Consider the following 19,244-nt stretch of genomic DNA (forward strand, 5'->3'; position numbering starts at 1 on the left):
AAAAAGAAAAAAGACCCCCCCCCCCCCCCCCTCCCCCTCCTCAAAAAAATGTACAGGTTTTATATCGACCCTCACTACCATACATTTTGGACGAAGTAGGTAAATAATTGTTAACAATTGAAGCAAAAAAACAACAACAACATATTTCTGAGAAATTCTGACTGAACAGCTACTGTACGTACGTATATAGTTTTTTTTTTTAATTCCACCTGGGTCGTTCCACGAGACCGTCATATTAGTGTGCCAATGTCCCTTTTCTACTTGTAACTCAATAAGAGGTAAATATTAAACAGATATGTTATGTAGTGTTTATAGGCCTATACTCGGAGTCTTGATTTTTATAAATATTATGAAATGCATCCAAATCATATAGCCTAGATATATAATATATATATATATATATTCTATGATACGAATACATTATTTCTATTTGTTTACAACTCGTAAGCGTTTAATTCAATTAAGTGAAACAGATATAAATATTGAAAAATAGCAACGATAAAACAGACCTACTAAATCTTTTTTCTTGCCCTCATCAGAGTAAATTGCAAGGATGAACAGAAGCCGAAATCAGATTTTCATTGTTATTTTTATTTTTTATTTTTTAAACAAAAATACCAATCACTCATCTTTAAATATAAATATATCCAAACAGAAAAATATATCCAAAAAGACTATGTTTGAGAAAATAAAATGCACACTGTTAAAAAAAAGATTCAGCTTCATTTCTGTTATTTTTCAACTTTACACTAATATTTACAAACAAAAAAACAACAATAAATTTTTTTTTTGATTACAACATTAAAGATTATATTATCAGATTGCCTTGGTAGAAAATAACAAAGAGTGAGCTTTCGTAATAAAATCCCGAATAAAATATGGTTGGGACTATTTTGTATAATGAATGCTTAATTTATTTGTCTTTTGAAGTATAATACTAAACATTTTAATACTTAGCCTACCTTCAGAACAAGTCAAAGAATCGGCGACTTCTCATAGCTTGATTTGGCAATGTAAAGCAATATGTGAAGCAAGCAAGATGCGAGGGAAATGAAACGTAACACACCAGCGCTTAAGGCATTGTGATGTCACGAAACTCGAAAGTTTCCTGGTTACTGTGCAATGATTGGATAAAAGTTCGCGCGCAGCATTGGCGCTATTGTGACGTCACATCTTTTAAACGCTAAGCTTGTCAAGTTGATAGTTTACGGTTGTGTGAAGCGATTGTGCCATTGTTATTTTTTTTTCGGGGGCGAGCACGAACGAACGAACGAGCGACATTTTAAAACCTAACCTAGCCATCCTGCGGTGCATATTAATATTTGAATATATGAATATTTGCGTTGGTACGGTGTGGTGGAGATAAAAATTAAATGGGCCAGGTGAAAAGCGCATGACATTATGGTTCCTATTGAGTCAATCAAATGCAGCGATAGGATGACTAGCTTAGGTTAAAAAAAACGCGGGCAGGCAGCACTTATATTATCCGTGTTACGTCACATTTATAAAAAACAACAACACAGGTACGGTATGCACTTTTGCAGATACCGGAGGGGGGGGGGGTGGGTGTGTGAGGTACGTTTTGATATTGTCGAGATTTCGAAGGATAACAATTCCGATTTACTCTCATTAACACGATTCTTTTTCCCATTCGGATAAAGTAGAATGAAAAGATACCTTCCCTTTGCTGACCTCGTGGATCTTTTGTATAGCGCCATCTTATGGGATCGTCATGACACGATCGGGCCACTAGTTTGCATGGCCTTCTCATTACCCTTGGGAGCAAACCCCCGATTTTTTAGATTTTTTAGACAACATCCCAGTAAAAGGTTGTACGGACGTGTTCAGGGCACCTTCCTGCACAATTTCTAGGTGGACTATCTTTTAAATGCGTGGTGCACATTGAAGTTACGTGCCCGACCAGTTATAATCTTGTTTACTATTCAATATCGTTTCACTTTTTACTCGAGGAGGGACTTACTCACATCAGCTAAGTATTGTACTTTTGTAAATTATTCTCTTACTATTTATCGTCCAAAAATTCTGTTTTTGAGTGCTCACCAAATCTATATTGCCTTTCATTGAATTCAGTTATTCTACTAAAACGGCATTTAACAGTTTATCTTTAAACTATTTTCAAATTAATCAATCACTCTCCCAGTCAGCGATAAAATAGTTAAAGGGCGTTAAACAATATTACCGAATCTAATTAAACGTCAGCTCCACACCAATCCGGACACCAATACCTAGCATATTTCTTTAGTTGATCGTTTTTATAATTATGAACCGGCTTCTATCATATCGATACATTATAAGAGTTATGTAAACGTGATTTTTCTCTCCTGATCTTTTATTCTGTCCTTTTATGGCGCGAAATAAGAGAATCTTCTGATCAAAGGTATGAGCAGGCTGGGCGACTCCTCTCTCAATTCTCACCAGAAGTATGTACTACATAAGCAGGTAACATTAAGCGCCTAATACATGTTGTGTATTATTATTTTGAGAGAGGGAAAGGGAGAGACAGGAGTGAGGAGCGAGTATTCGGGGACAGCTGATCACACCAGCAGTCATTATACAGTGCGTCCCAGAAAAAATGAAACTGAGAATTATCGATGTTTTATCATAACTTAACTTAGATCCTCCTCTTCCATTTGATGCAACTCGTATGTTGCATATTTCATGCATGAGTGATCAAGACAATTTGAAGAGAGGGTACCAAAAAGTCATTTGGAGGGCGGTATCTGAATTTCAGAGAGAAAAATCACATTTCTAGAAAGTTCATTTTCTGCCCTTTCGTATGACACCTCACACAGGAAAAATGAGCCAGGAATAACAAAGTTCTGTTTGTTTAAAGTCATGCTTTACTTTCTTTACTTCTTTTCATTCTAACATACATAATCCATTCAATTTAAATAATCACACATACTTATAACTATAATAAGTTTAATCACGTAATAAAATATCATATTTGGGAATGATTTCATCCTGAGTAGATTTCTGAAGGCATCTGTGACAGTGAACGTACATGCCTTTTTTCATACTTTGTTTACATGACTTGTCAATCATATATTTTGCAAGTTTCATTTAATGATTAAAATAATAAAGCACATTGGTATAAATAAACAATACACATATTCATATATAATTATCTACATATTGATTGCTGTCAAGATTTTTCATATCATTGTGCACTTGTAAACAAAATAATGCTGAATGCCAGTGATGTACAAAAAGTAATGTTGTTTGCTGAGACCCGTAAGCGTATTAACCAATATATTCTTACAAAGAATAATCATACTTCATGCTATCAACAGACAATGCGGATAATGATATACAGTAAAGAAACTCATAGAATATGAAGGTAACTTCAGAAGCTGATGAGACTATGGATGCATTATACATATACCAAAAGTGTGAACCTTGAATACTCGATATAAACTATCACTACTATTTTGCAATATATTGCATATAATATATATATATTTCATGAGGCAAAAAGTGAGAAAAATGCAAAACTTAGTCTACGGGAATGGTCTTCGAATAATTTATGTTCATTATAGTTATCCCTGAAACAGTTTGTTTATCAAAAATATTGTTAAGTAAAAACAAGATACAAAATAGCAGCAATATCCACATAACCCTGCTTGGAACTAATACATAGTATCGCCATATTTTCTGCATATATTAGGTTAAGAAATGCATAGTCATTTTAAAGAATGCTGATCTTTAAAAATCATACTTGCAATCCCATTAGTTGTTCTTAACACAAAAGTATGCTAAAAGTTATTTTTAAGTGGATTTAGAAATAACTGTGGTCCATTTCAAACAACTTATCAAATAATATCACACAAATCAATATCATTAAATTAAACACTCCCCTTTAAAAAAATCTTTACAAACAAAATCTATTCTTATACCTTGGATTTAGCCAAACTTCATGATACGACTCTCAAGCTTTCACACAATTTCTTCATTGTGATTGCTATCAAAGAGCCTTCCCCGGGCCCAGGATAAACACAGGGCCCAACACTAACAGGTGCCCGAGAGCGTCTTTTTTCCTCCTAACCTAGCCATCCTACCGCTGCATTTCATAGGCTCAATAGGAACGTATACGTCATGCGCTAGTCATAAATATTCATGATACGCACGCACAAAGAATCTGATGCGATTATTTATCAAATAATGAGATTTCCGATACAAAAATTACAAGTGCACAGCTATGTTTACTTAAAATAAATGACATTGCGAGAAAATCGGGAAACTTACCGTAAACCAATGACAACCGGGTCGTAACTTGCCCATAATCATTACGACATACTGGTTAGTCCAAAATCTGGCCGATCATAGTTATTTTGTGATCTCCACCACACCGTACCAGCGCAAATCAAATATTAATATGCAGCGCTAGGATGGCTAGGTTTGGTTAAAAAAAAGACGCTCCCGGGGCCCAGGATAAACACAGGGCCCAACACTAGAGGTGCCCGGGACAAAAGGGCTCCAAATATCTAAGTCCAGACATCAAAATGTCAAGATTCATACATAGGGCTCATGCATACATGCAGACTCATCCGGACCCCTTCAACAAATTTGTTAGTTTGGAGCCCAGGTAACATAACAACATGGTTTAACAAAATCTTCTTTCTCTTATAATACACTCATCGCCTGGGGGTGTTTCACAAAGACCAAGATCGACTTTAAGTTGGACTTAATTATGGCAGGCTATTCACGCCACTGTTTGCTCTCACCATTCACTGGCATTGGTCTCTCAGGGGACGTCCAAATTATGGTCACAAATCTACAGGATTTATATTTGTTATAGTTCCTTATTGAAAGAAGAAATATTTATCTAAAGATCATAATTGAGAGACCAATGGTGATAGCAGTCAGTGGCATGAATGGCCTGCCATAGTAAAGTCCAACTTAATGTCTACCATGGTCTTTGTGAAACAACCCCTGGTTTGGTAAATATAGCACAAGTAAAACAATAAGCACCAATATTTTAAGAGTGAAGAAACCTGATGACCTTTGACCTTTACATGTTGTGATTCATCTCGTGACCTTTCCTGGGATGGCGGATGAATGGGATTAGACCTGCAGTATACTGAAAAAACAACACCAAAAGCATTAATAGGATTGCACTATATTTATAATGTCAGTAAGGCCCCTTTCACACCGGATATGAGTAGAGTTGCGTAGTGTGGCGTAACGAGTACGCCGAAATTCGGATGCGTATTCATGAAAAAAGGGCCAGCGTATGTCAGCGTACGATCGGCGTAGTCGGTACGCAACACTACGCAACACTACGCAACGTATGGCCCGGTGTGAAAGGGGCTTACATGTACATGTAACTCCTTGTCTAGATTTCCTCGAATTCCTCTGTACAAGATTAAATACCCCACCCCCTCGACAAAAAAGAAAATGGAAAAGAGAACACAATATGCAGAAAAAGAAGAGAAACAGACATAAACTATAGGAAGTATGAGTGTTTACTTGGTCTCGAATAACTCTGTTTCCTTTTCATTTTGTAATTTTATTTCCAAAGGAAGTAGCATTTAATGGCTATTGATCTTGCGAAAAAACATACCTCCAGTTTCGCTTCTCGACGCAGGTAACTTGATCGGAAGTGGCACCTACAAGGTAAATATTGAAATGAATTTAGCAGGCATGTATATTACAGATATCGTTTCACAGAGATGCTGAATCAGGAATCAATCTTTTGTATTATTATAACTTAATCTTAACATAATCTAAACCCCTCATGAACAGTTAAGAAGCTCAAGTTTTATTAATTATATCTCGCTTGTTATGGCATAATAATTGCTATGTTTAGCGTCATTAGAAAGTGTGTTTATACCTCTCAAAATAATACCCCAACTGTTATGATTTTTCAGTCATGGAATGTGCATTACATCAAAATAAGGTGCAAGGCCAAAAGTAAAAAGTTGCAAAATTCACTTCTCTTGTTCGACTGTGCATTCTTCTTTCTATGAAGAGTGTGGTGCACTGCATAACAATACAATTACATTTTGCAACTTTTCACTTTTTACCATTTGTTAAGATTTTCAGTCATTTTTCACCCCATGACTGAAAAATCTTACCAATTGGGTATCATTTTAAGAGGAATAAATAGTTTCTCTGATCTTCCTGCATTTAAAAAAAATAAAGTAACTTATTTAGTAAAGACCGTTTTACTTTAAATATACACTTATTGCTTGACCATGTTGACAAAACGCATTACTTTAAACGATTCAATATTTATGCAATAATACAATGAATAAAAGAAACTTACATTAAAATTACAAAACAGTGAGTACTGGTTCCCGCCATAATATGCCACCACCCATGTAGCTGTGTTGCTGCACCTAGAGGGAAAGGCATGGACTTGCGAACGGATCTATTAAACAAAGCGAAAATAAAAGTAGAATTATTAAGCAATCAAGGCAACGAACGTGAAACTAATGATGATTTTTTTTTTGTATTATCACTTTGAGAGGGAATGGCAGGGACTTAGGAACAGATTTATTTGGTAAAGGACAAAGTGAAAATAAACGCAGAAGTATATGAAAGCATTTAGGGAAAGGAACTGAATCTAATGACGAATTATGAAAACAACGATTTGATAAGAATTAAATCACGATAAAAAGAATTTATAATACCCGGCTTAACATACCGGTAGTAAAAATCCGAACTGAATTTGAGTTATTAAAATGCAAGTGAAAAATAGAAATTAATGACATGTTTGTATATGATGAACAGGACAACTGTCCGTGTCTAAGTCACGGTCCCTTAACCAAACTGCCAATTTGATATTCGCTTAAATTTCCTAATTTTATATTTCAAGCACTCATGACTCTCTTATTATTGGTCCGATTTATTTCAAACTTTCGCAACTCTGTTTCTCTTATTTTTCATACAAATGAGCTTATATTAAAAAGGTTGGAATGCCCTTTAATCCACGCAGTTACTAAAGAGAAAGCTATAAAGTTACCGGATGCTTGGGCATACGTTGTTGTCGATATTCCAGAGAATGAAAGCAAATACATACAATCCTAAGCAGTAAGCATAGAGAAACTTATTCTTATGCCTTCCATGGTATCTGAAAAGTAAAAACAAAATATTAAATATGAAAGATGATCAACTCAAAAAACATAAAGATAAAGATAAATGCAGAGGCCAACTATCATAAGCAAGAATGCTTGAATCGATAGCAGCCGGGAAGGAGGGGGGGGGGGGGTTATATTACGCACAACCAGCCGGTCCATGTATTGTTTTTTTTTAAATTAAATAATTAATTAACGGTCACCTTATTTTTTGGAAACTGGAGCTGAATTGGTATGATCGTATTGGCTAAATTTCACAGATTTTGGGGTCTGAAATTACCCTCATAGCAATTTTAGGTTCTAAAAGGGCACTTGAAATGTCATAGATAAGATTAAGAGCAATAACCATGCACTTTGAAGGCATTTGCGGTCTGAAAAACAAAACTCAACTATCCCTTTAAAAAGTGTGATGGGAATCGAAAGTATCATATGATAGGCTGAGCATCTATTAGAAGAAATAGATTGATTGTATGGAATGTGGAAAGAAATAAGAGAGAAAAAACAAGGAAAGATATATATATTGTGAGAGGACAAATGTATAGATAGACAGAAAGATAAAGAGAGAGAGAGAGAGAGAAAGAGAAAGATAAAAGAGGGAGAAAGGAAGAAATAGTAAATAATTTTGTATGGCGAATAACAAATAGGCATAATTGCATGTCTCTATATGCATTTTACAGAACAAATTACAGAAGGAGTAAAAATGGTAGACTCAGTTCATAATGGTGAAATCTTACAAAGCGCTAAATAGATATTTTTTCAAATTACTTCTGAACTTTTCATGTTTCTATATTTCTAAGGTATTCAGACAAGTTATTCCATGAATCAGAAAGAAATCCATCTATCCAAGCTACTTTCAAAAACGCAAATACATGGAGCATTAGCCTCAAACACTGAAATAGATGAGGAAAAAAAGAAGATGAAGAAGAACAAGAAGAAAACCAGAAGAATGCAAAGCCACAGATAAATACATAATGTGAAACACTCTGCGCTCATCAACTAAACCAATTATGATTTCTTAATAATTTGCTCTGAGAAACATGAACAGTAATGGTACCTGACGCAGATCATGATTTTAATAAAATAAATGTAGGTGGTCACTGAGAAGAGACTAACACAAAATAATCATCCCTAAAGGTCGAATCTATCTGAAAGTCTAAAATACTCGAAACTAGACCAACAATATATACACCTTCAGTTTCACTTTTACTTTTTGTTACCGGACATACAGCATGCATGGATATGACCAGGCTATATATAGCTATGATATGTCTGTATATTCTTTTTCAAGTGGTACAATGTAGGGTTAAGTACGAGAAGGGTCACGTCAAAGTTTCAACCCTACGTAGATTAGATAGCTTGTATCTACGGAAGTAATTGAAAAAAAAATGATAAAGTGATTACAAGTGTCATCGTTACGAGCCTCATTAACACTGATCAGGTGCAAACTCCATAATGATAGACGTATGCTAGTGGCCCAGTTGGTATGCAGCTCATGTGTCTACGCATGATAGATGGGGGTATAGCAAGGCTTCTAGTAGATGAAAATACTGAATTGGCTGCAAATTGTCGTAATGTTCAACAAGCAAAGTGATCTGGCTAGTACTACCAGACATTTCCTGTATCCGTTTTGATTTAAAAACTTTATCAGCACAACTATTTGTTTCAATTCGTCTATGAAAAAATTGTTTAAATGATCTTATCTATTTCCTATTTATTCCCGATGCTATTTCTTCCAAACTGGAAGTCAATGGATTATAAGGTGTGGCGTGGACTTTACTCCCCTTATACATACACATCTGATTATATCTTTATCAAAATGTTGACCAAGTTAATAATGCAATTAACCATGCCGGTTCGTAATAAGGACATCTACTTGACCTAATCAAGCTGGTAAATGAACTACAGTGGCACATGTCACGTAGAAATTCCTGATCACGAAAACCTATAAGTTTTGATATATATATTTTTAAACTTAATGTTTACGGTTAACAAATTTATTATTCAAACCCTTACCAACATTTGCAATTTTTAAAGTACGTGAAATATTGATGTTATATTCATGTTTCTTGAGAATGTGACTTATTAATCTTACGTCTAAAAACTTATATCTAAAAAGCCCTAATTCAACTTTAATATCCGACTTTCCGACCGAGGGATACAAACCTTTAAGGACAAGTATTCCTGAAAGGGCACAATTTCTGCATATATTGTGTGCATTTTTGTTGCATAAACACTTCGTTAGATGCCAGGAATTTTTAAAAGGAAATAACCCTTGAAGTCCTTAAACTGGCATCGTTTTGGGAGGTTCTCAAAATCAATGTTTTCTATGAAAAAAGGTAATTTTTTCAACTTTTCTACAAAATCTTATACCAAAATATGTTGTTTTCAGAGATACTGCATTTTATTTGAACATCGTCTCGCATTAAAATAAAAATATTGATGTTGCCAATTTGAAGAACAATATGTGATCAATTTAGCTCTAAAAAACCCTGTCCTGGATGGGTTAATAGCGGAGAAGCCAGGCTAAGATGTGATGTAAGATGACAGATGAAAAAAGATGTTGACATTAACTATTCTTTACTTTCTCTCTCTTACCGTAACAAATATATTCCACGTCCTACGAGTAAGAATACTAAAAACCCATATCCAACCTAAATAGGGAATGAAAGAATTAAAAAAATGAACATCGATACCAAAGTGAAGAAAAAATGTGTGTACTTAAGCCTTGATCTTGTTATCATGAATAGTTTCCATCATTTCTTTAAGATTTGATGTATGATTGATTAATGGATTTCATTGGATTAGTATAGATTTAAATAATGCCTCCGGGACCACCTTAAGGTGGTCCCGGAGGCATTATTTAAAAAAATGTTGTAAAATGGCATAAAAATGTTGTAAAATATTAAAGTCATGATAACAAAAAATTACTGTGCACGTTCAATGAAAAAAAAAGTGTACTTATGTATACAGGTGTTATTCAGCGTTGGTGAATGCCACACATTTGATAAAAATGTTTCTCTTTAGGCATCTAGTAGATATAATACCAAACAGATTATTAGTTTTCTGTAATTAGCATAACATATATAACACTACATGAGAACAACAATAATCATCTTGAAGGACAAATCTGGTAACCTTAAATCGGAGAATACTCTCATATTTCAGTAGGCAACAATAAGGTCATACGATTCATAAGGTCAATGTATGTTGCTCATGCTTCTAACAATGGAAATTGGTGACATTTGCAAGGTATGGTTAAAAATAGACAAACATTCATTTTTATAAAAAATAAACGAATAAATGAACTCATTTGTAGATAAAAAGAATATAGACATGTCAAGCATAGACAAACAAAATTATGTGCAAAGAAAGTAGGATTTTCAGGCATGAGTGTATTGTTATCATTATTTTTAGGCTGAGATTATACAAGTTGAATATTTAGCTATCCATGACATGGCAATCCCGTGTGGTCTAGTGGTTAGGATTCGTGGTTTTCACCCACGCGGCCCATTTTGGGTCAAATTTTGACAAAACATGTATCTGTAAACAATATATTGTACAACTCCATAAACAATTAAAATTGCCATCCATAAGACAAATCCAGTATAGCCCTTCTCAAAGATGACAAAGTAAACATGCCTTTAAAATACAGCTGCAAAATACAATTTTACAATTTTACATTGTGAAAAAATGGGAAGTGGGCGGGTACCAAAATACCGTCACGTGCAAACAAAATAATCCCTACACTTAGTCTCTGTATCAAAATACAAATTTATGATGTCCGAGGAAGTGTCATTTGACAGTATATACCCCCTCCAAGGCTTTCATGGTGGAAAAATTACGCACCAAACAACAATAATAAAAAAAAAAAATCATCGATACGTTGTAATTTTTTGAATATTTATCATGAAAGGTATTAGTGTATGTGTTGATTTGCCATAGTATGTTGCCATAATATTTGCATAATAATAATACAAATAATAATGCTAACAATAATAATAATACAAATAATAATACTAACAATAATAATAATATTACTAAAAATGGTGGCTTCTTATGTAGCGCACATGTCCGTCACGTTGTGACGCTCCTGGCGCTGCCCCGATTATTACCCGGTCTTTAGCAAGGCAGCCACTGCGGCGCTCTAGCATTTCAAGGAATTAATTCCTGCCAGGTACCCATTTACATCACCTGAGTGTGGCAAATGTAGATCAATGTCTTGCCAAAGGACTACTATGTGATTTACCTGATGAATGAGTGGGTCGATGACTGTGAGGTAGATATAGGTTAACACAGAGCAGTAGACGATGAGAGCTAGAAGTAACTTCAGGTTCAAGTTCCCGGGTTTGGCACAGCTCTCGTAACTGAAGAATAAACAAAATCAGATTTTAACATAAATGACGTAACTAATCATAACCAGACGCAAATATCAAATCAAATTATATCATGAATTCATAAGCCATTTCACCATCAAATCGGGACGTAAGAGCAAGATATGGTTTTTACTCTTTTGCAGTTCTTGAAATATCTCACATTTCCTTTAATAATATATAATAAAACTATGTTCAGAACATATACTGTAATCTACCTTTCAAATAGACACAACAGTTAGAGGGTGAGAAAAGTTATTCAAGAGAAAACAGACTTAAAGTTGAAGTGTAATCGAGCGGTCGGCCACACTGTGAATTCTATTTCACTGTGAAGTATTTTCACAGAGTGGCCACACTGTGAAATTTACGGTTCACACTGTGAAATGTATGTCGTAACGTATTCACACTGTGAAAATCTGTTTTTTTCACAGCGTGGAATATTTTTCACATTTTGGCCACACTGTGAAATAATTTTCACATTGTGAGCGGATCCATTCACACTGTGAAATCGAATTTTACAATGTGAACACTGTGGTTTACCACATCTTGGCGGTGTCCACACTATCCCTCTGTTCATAGTGTGGACTGTGTGTTCACATTTTTTGCACTGTGAATGAGTGTGTTATTTCCAGCAGGGGGGGGGGGGGTTCTAAATGTGCTGCAAGCTTGTTGCATATTTGAAGAATGTGTACATCCCCACATTTCTATGTCATTATCATCATCACCACAATCATGTCATCATGACTTTAGTGATAATGATGATGATGACCATCATCATTATCACTAAAGTAATTGTCATCCTCATCATCATCATCATCATCATCATCATCTTCATCATCATCATCATCATCATCATTATCATCACAATAATTGTCTTCATGACTTTAGTGATAATGAAGATGGTGCCATCATCATCATCACTAAAGTCATCGTCATCCTCATCATCACCATCACCATCATCATCACCATCATCATCATCATTATCATCATCATCATTATCATTACCACCACCATCATCATCACTACTATCGTTTTCCTCATCAAAGATGCAACATAAATCACCTGATATAAACCATTACGATTGACCCCCAAACCATCGGCAGCTCATCCAGCAGCTATGGTATTGAAAAGAAAGCAGAAAGCCATTACTCGCATTAGTCGGAAGAAATTGACACGTTTGATCAATAATGATTCAATGATACAAAATTGTATCAATCTGAACTTCGTACATCATTAAATTACAGGTGAAAATCATTATGTAAATGCCAATTTTATGCCAAATCTCAAATAAAAAAGAAAGAAATTGGTAACATTTTACATGCCATGTGTATTCACCGTTTATTTCTTCATAAAGTTTTATTATGCAACCGCGTGTGAGTACGCGGAGTGATCTTGAATGGATCATGGAGCGAAGGAGCCTTACAGACACAGAGTCAAAGAAGCGTCCATCCAAAGGTATGGGTTGCTCGAGCCGTTGATAGCTCTCTAGTTAATCTATATGACAAAAAAATATGTTAAATGAGGTACAAATAGCATATGAGCTTAATCTCATTGCAAAGTTCACAACCAGTTCATCCATTAACAACAGATGATGTTTGAACACTGCTTTGTCTAATTACTGCAAACGAAACAGACAAAAGCAAACAAACTTTGAAAACTGACATAACTGGTCAAACTCACTTGTCAAACATTAACTTATTAAAAGAGGGTATACACTGTGAATAAAGTTTGTTCAAAATTGATCTTTCCTTTTCCTTAACAGTCATCTCAATAGTCATGTACATTAAGTCATTAATGTTAATATGTAGCCATAATCTAGGGTGGATTAATAGTCTGATAAAAAAATAGTCTAGCGTTGAAACTGACTTACTAGCTGTCATGAATGAATGAACGAATAAACATGTGTACTTTGAAGGGTTAGCAAATCTCTCGAGCAAACAGTGCCTTTTAGCTCAGCAGTTCTACTGCTTTAAAGATTGTTCAACACGTACAGTGTGTGCAGAGTGAGAAGAGAAGAGAAAATATGAGGAAATTAAAAACAAAAAGACCTTTTTTCACTATAGAGAAAAGATTTAGGTACTGGCTGCAGTGATTAAAAAAAATAATTACAACTGTTGTTTAATTACAAAAAGAGCTGGGTATACGAAATATACCGGAGAGGTATGAGCGCTGTCTATATAATACAAGTTGATATAATAGAGTACCGATTATTTAAAGAGCTGTCATATTTGCTCGTCGTTCAGGTCACTGGTTCCAAACAACATAGCCCTCGCATAACCCTCGCATGAGGTTCACCCCGACATCATTCAACCAACGGGCTAGAGCAGGGAAATTCAATATAGCGCTAGTGTCATCACCGCGCCATTGTTCAGCACAATATTGTTTGGAACCAGCTGCCCCGACAACTTGGCTTATATGACGTCACACTGTGGTACTCTATAGACCTTTAGGCATTGTTTCATGAAACTTTCATGAATACAAGTTTACTGACATCCCGTTGAAACGCGTATTAAATTCATTATGTGTCGATGGGTTGTTGATGAACTTGTACTCATGATGTTTTTTTGTGAAAGCCTGCTCAGTCTGCTTACTTTACCTGCATACCATACAGCAATGTCATATGAAAACACCACGATCCAATTCCAACAACTGAATGATAAATAAAATACACATAAATGATTATAGCTTCTCAGCTACATTGTATGTTGAAATACTGGGCATTCAGAGAAGTAAAATGAGTATTTTACCCTTTTCACACCAAAAACCACATCCATCACATAGGAAACAAAATTCCATGATCATTCGGGCACTTTTGGCAAAACATAAGACATTGAAATACATTGTACAGTCGCATTGTAATCCAGGTAAGTTTATCCAAAGCATTAGATAAAGAATGATTTTTGGGGGTCAACTCTAAGCCCGTCACACACATATAAACTGTTAACAGGTTTCTGATATTTACAAATTAAATGTTATATCTCGGACTGAGACAGTTGGGCACTTTAAGGAACCTGTTCTTTAGTACAAAAGTACAAACAAATTCAAAGTCTCACTATTTTGCTTCCCTTTTCTTCAAATTGTTTGACTGGCTGAAATGACCCCTAGGAAACAGGTATTATTGTTATAATAATAATATATAAATATAAACATTTATATTTAGAAAAGAATCATATGATAAATCCTGGACATATATCGTATACATTTATAAAGCACACACGCACACATACAGTAATAATTCTTCAAGACCACTTTGGAAGTGCACTTTAAGTGTGAAAGGTGCCGCACCAACATTGATATATTTTAATAATGAAAGTAAAGTTTCTAATATTTTCATAGCATTAATATACAACACATTCAATCTTAGCAAAAGCGCTATAAACTTACCGAATAAACTAAGGTTAGCCCAGATAAATCGTGATTCTACATTTTCTCTCCACATGTATACACTGGATATTATAGGCAGCACAATCATAAACAGGTTGGAAATTGTATTCCCTGTATGCATGAGAAGAAGTAAAGTCGAAATTCAGCAAGAATGAAAAAATGAAAGAACATAACACAATTATAAACAAAATTCTAACCTCACCCCTCCATAAAAGACAAAACAAACACCAGACAACAAACAAACAATGCAATGTAATGATATATTATGAATGAAAAAGAAATATAAGAAAAGACAAATTAAAAAATTAGAGGCAAGCATCATAATCTTATACTCTTGGCATACAATTACAAAAATAGATACACATAAATACATCATAATTCATGATACAAACACTTGAATGTATAGAATTTTAGATGGTCTACTCAAGCTGTCTGTGACTAAACCTGTTGCATTAACATTTAATGATCTCCTTGATTATGAAGTGTTATCAACCACAGCCACAGGAGCTGAAATCATGAGCTCCCCAAGTTGAACTTTAACTAAGTTTGAAGGACTATTTGAATAAGTAATCATGACGAACTTACAATATTCTGCAATGTAATATGAAGACACATAATTCTCCTCACACCAATCGAGAGTAGATGTAGGAGGACCCCAATATCCTTTTGAATCGTCTGGGGATGACGGAGCAGGAGCCATGATGCTGGTGTGATATTTATAATTATAGCGCTGTTATGTTTCGCTTTGTCAAAAGACCATCACATATAGCACTACCGTTAGATGTATACTAGCAGCTAACTAATTACACATGCAATCACACGTAAACTATCGCGATATACCCATCGAATTTCGGTTGGATATACCGTAGCAGCCGCCGCTCCCGTCCACCGACTGCTAAATGCCTCGCTACCACTTGTAGAACGTAGCTACCTGACCTGACCCGAAGATGTGTTCATTCAAGCGAGATTTTAGATCGCATGAATTGTGGTCATCGATGGTAAGAACGGTCTCTTCGAAAAATCTGAAACTCGGTACCGTACCCTGCCCAGTTACCGCCCCCCTGTTACCAGTGGCTTATTAGACACAACGGCCGTCTTCCTTCGCCCGAGTTTCTACGGTGCGCAATGAAGGCGTGCGACTAACTTGCCTATAGCAGCATACACGTTGTAAGGAACATGTGCACGAAATATGGTACACTGTCGATCGCCCATTTAACGGAGATACGCGAATGACGTCACTGTGCAGCAGTCAGCTATGCGCTTATTTAGGTGTGAATCAACCTTTTTAAAAAAACATCAAGTTCCTATTCAAAACGATCAGAAAAAAAATATGGTGGAAATTTTACTTTTGTTTAAAGAGATATGGAAGTTTAAATTCCTGATGTTTTACCTGAGCAAATTTCTTGCGAAAATTATTATTTATAAAAAAGTTATCGAGGCTTGAACTCGGCCATGTCGCCCTGTGATGCCCCTGCCCTATTTCCGCCCACTCAAACACACGCGCTAGTTCAGTGTATGTACCGTGCGTTGTTTATGCTCTAACAGAGAAAAGGTTATCTGCCCGTGGTTTTTTAGTCTATTTGTGTGTTTTTAGGTCTGCGGTTGGTTTTTTGAAAGTGCACACTTCATTGTCTTTTTTCCATGATAAAACACTCGGTTTACTCCATAAAATCGCAACTCGAGAGTATGAAGAAGGTGAAGAATACACAAATACTATAAAACTACATTCGACCTATAAACAGTTTGTAAATTGGGAATTCACCCCCCCCCCCCGTATATGTTGACCTACATTTTGCAAATAAAAGAAAGATCATAAATGAGATAACATGGTCACCAGGCATAAAACTCTTTACTGGTATTACAGCCATGCAGTTGTCAAAATCTGCCAGACGGAATGTTGTTTCACTTTTTGATGAGCAATCATAACCGTGCTACTAAACTTAACATTTTGCAGGCTCACTTGCATGGTCTACAAAATAATCATTTAGAGGTGGCCATTCATTTTTCGTTGAGTTTACAACCAGAAAATAAGATTCAGTGTAAATTGAGTAGCTGTTTATTTATTGCCCTTTGAAGGTTCTAGGTCAATTACCCCTTGGGCATGTCACCCCCGGCCAATTAGCGGTACAATAATTACCCCAAGGACGATTACCCCCCCCCCCCGAGGACAACCACCCCGAGGAAGTTACTCCCCCCCGAAAAATTACCCTCTAGGACAATTATTACCCCCCCCCCGTGGACAATTAAACCCCCAGAGGACAATTACCACCCCCTGAAATTAATGATCTCCCCCTAAAAATTACCCAACTAATTATCGAGGTTGACTTCCCCCTGTTCATACTGAACAGGGGGTAGTCCTCGGGGCGGTTGTCCTTGGTTGTCCCAGGGGGGCATTGTCCTATATAGGGGTTAAGTTTCAGGGGGTGGGGGGGGGGGACTCTTTTCCGGGGGTAGCTCGTCGAGGCACGGTAATTGTCCTTAGGGGTAATTATCTTTGGGGGTAGTTTTCCGGGGGGTAATGGTAGGCGAATAAGGTGGGAGGCTGAGATTGAACCCCCCCCCCCCCGAAGAATGTTGCAATGATGTTTGGCCGTTCGTTCGATCGAGCAACCGACAATTTCTGGTAACGATGTGGTAATGTGATAATCATGCAGTTAAATTTTGTGACAAAATTATATATGATTGATTAATGTTGCAAAAAATGCTTGAAGTTCGGTTCTCCAAAAGTGATCCCGATGACAACTAAGTCCGGCTTTTAAAAAAGTTGCCAGGTTTGGTAGATTTGCAAAAAGTTTGTATTTATGTTCTATGTCGCTGAAGCTTGTGTCGCCTTTCAATCCAGCGTCGTGGCTTTGTAGCGAAAAGAGTGCTTGTTTCTGATACGATACAGGATGCAGGCAGAGGATTGATGTATTAGTTTTTGTTTTAATTAATTTAGTTTAATTTATTCCCTCAATTTTCTTCGATTACACCCCTCCTTTCCCCGATTTTTCTTTTAGTCTCCCTCTTCACTTTTACATCCTTTTTCTTAGTGCTTCTATACATTAGGCTATAATATCTTTTTTCAAATGTTTGTGTGTTATATATTTTTGCCAACACGGACCATGACATTTTCGCTGCTATCAAATTTCCGTCAGCTGACTGTGAATAAAATAAATGTTGTTTTATGTGAAATAAACCTATATGAATGGCTATCGAAAGAGTAGTATAAAACTATAAATGATACATTTCACAAGGGCCTATACGCCTGTCAGCCTTTCAAATGGCTAGGGTAATTCTTATATACGTTGTTAGTTTGCTAAAGTTTTATGGCGAATAAAAGGTGAACATTTTTTTATCTCTATCCATCACATTAATATCTCTCGGCAATAAAATGAATGAATATTGAATGAATAAATAAATAGATGAATTATGTAGAAGATGTGGGGGAGGGGGTATAGTGCCAAATTTAGAGAAGGGCAATACATTGCAGGACATGATTTGAGTTGTTCTCGGTAATGTCAACAAAATACTTATACAATAGCTTTCAACCCTCTTTGGATGTTGAAGTGGCAAAAACGTGACTGGTGACCCCCCCCCCCCTACCACCACTCCTTTTGCATTAATTATTATACTACATTATTTTGCAAAAAAAAAACACTGACTTTCTATGGAAGTGAATCGACAACTTCGTTTTTAAGATCATTTCGGAAAGTTTTGTCTTTCAAGTTGGCTATAATTATTATTGAATGCATTATCAAAATATAATACTGCATAATTTAGAACAAGTGGAAAACAAAAAACACAACAACTTGAAGTCTTAAACAAATAATCAAAAAGGAAACCACATTTGCGTTATAGACCTATATACCCTAAAATTGTAATGATGATGATTTAGACGATGTCGGCGATGATGATAATTCTAATGACAATATTGCTAGATGCTTTTTCCAACCAATTATTATGCCTAAAAATATACGCTAATTTATTTTTGAATCAAGATTTGAGAGATGTCGAGAATAGTTTGCATTTAAAAATAAATAAAAATGAAGCACCATTACTTTCTTTTACAATATGTTCACTTTGATAGTGGTTATAGTTTTTTTCTAAATTAAATTCTTTCACCCTAGTGGTTAATTTAAAAATGATTAGCGATATGTTAAGTGACTTTAGTCAGATTTGTCTGATTACCATTATTAAAACATTAAAGACAAGTCACAGGATTTTCCCGGAAAGGCAGTTACAGAATTTTCCCAGATCAGAAAGTGGTGAATAACAGTGAACAGACATTATTAGTAGGCCTACAGAGGCAAAAGAAGAAATAAAGAAAGAAATATCAATTATCAAAATATCATGTAGATCAAATTCTACTGGGAAGCAATTTTATTTGGCCTAACGTTTACCCGAGATG

At 35.6% G+C, this 19,244-nt stretch overlaps 1 protein-coding gene across 1 annotated transcript; it reads right to left on the minus strand.

The window, feature by feature from the left end:
• Positions 1-4,912: 4,912 nt before the first annotated feature.
• On the minus strand, positions 4,913-17,009 carry LOC752343 (alkaline ceramidase 3). The gene is made up of 10 exons (XM_011670683.2): positions 15,440-17,009; positions 14,855-14,965; positions 14,067-14,119; positions 12,533-12,585; positions 11,347-11,464; positions 9,696-9,751; positions 6,989-7,096; positions 6,290-6,394; positions 5,585-5,630; positions 4,913-5,101 (listed from the first exon to the last, which is right to left on the minus strand). The coding sequence occupies exons 1-10, from the start codon at positions 15,552-15,554 to the stop codon at positions 5,033-5,035; spliced, it is 834 nt and encodes a 277-aa protein (XP_011668985.1). The 5' UTR covers positions 15,555-17,009; the 3' UTR covers positions 4,913-5,032.
• Positions 17,010-19,244: the final 2,235 nt, after the last annotated feature.

The sequence above is a fragment of the Strongylocentrotus purpuratus genome, unplaced genomic scaffold, assembly GCF_000002235.5.
Source record: "Strongylocentrotus purpuratus isolate Spur 01 unplaced genomic scaffold, Spur_5.0 spur5_scaffold_12, whole genome shotgun sequence".
Taxonomy (NCBI): Eukaryota; Metazoa; Echinodermata; class Echinoidea; order Camarodonta; family Strongylocentrotidae; genus Strongylocentrotus; species Strongylocentrotus purpuratus.

Excerpts from the sequence above, each read along its gene's own strand:
- LOC752343 (XM_011670683.2), bottom strand. The coding sequence starts at position 15,554 with ATGGCTCCTGCTCCGTCATCCCCAGACGATTCAAAAGGATATTGGGGT. Across the intron at positions 11,465-12,532 it reads ATCGTAATGGTTTATATCAG|TTACGAGAGCTGTGCCAAAC; the intron begins GTGATTTATGTT and ends TTTATTCTTCAG. Across the intron at positions 6,395-6,988 it reads AACGTATGCCCAAGCATCCG|ATCCGTTCGCAAGTCCATGC; the intron begins GTAACTTTATAG and ends TTTGTTTAATAG.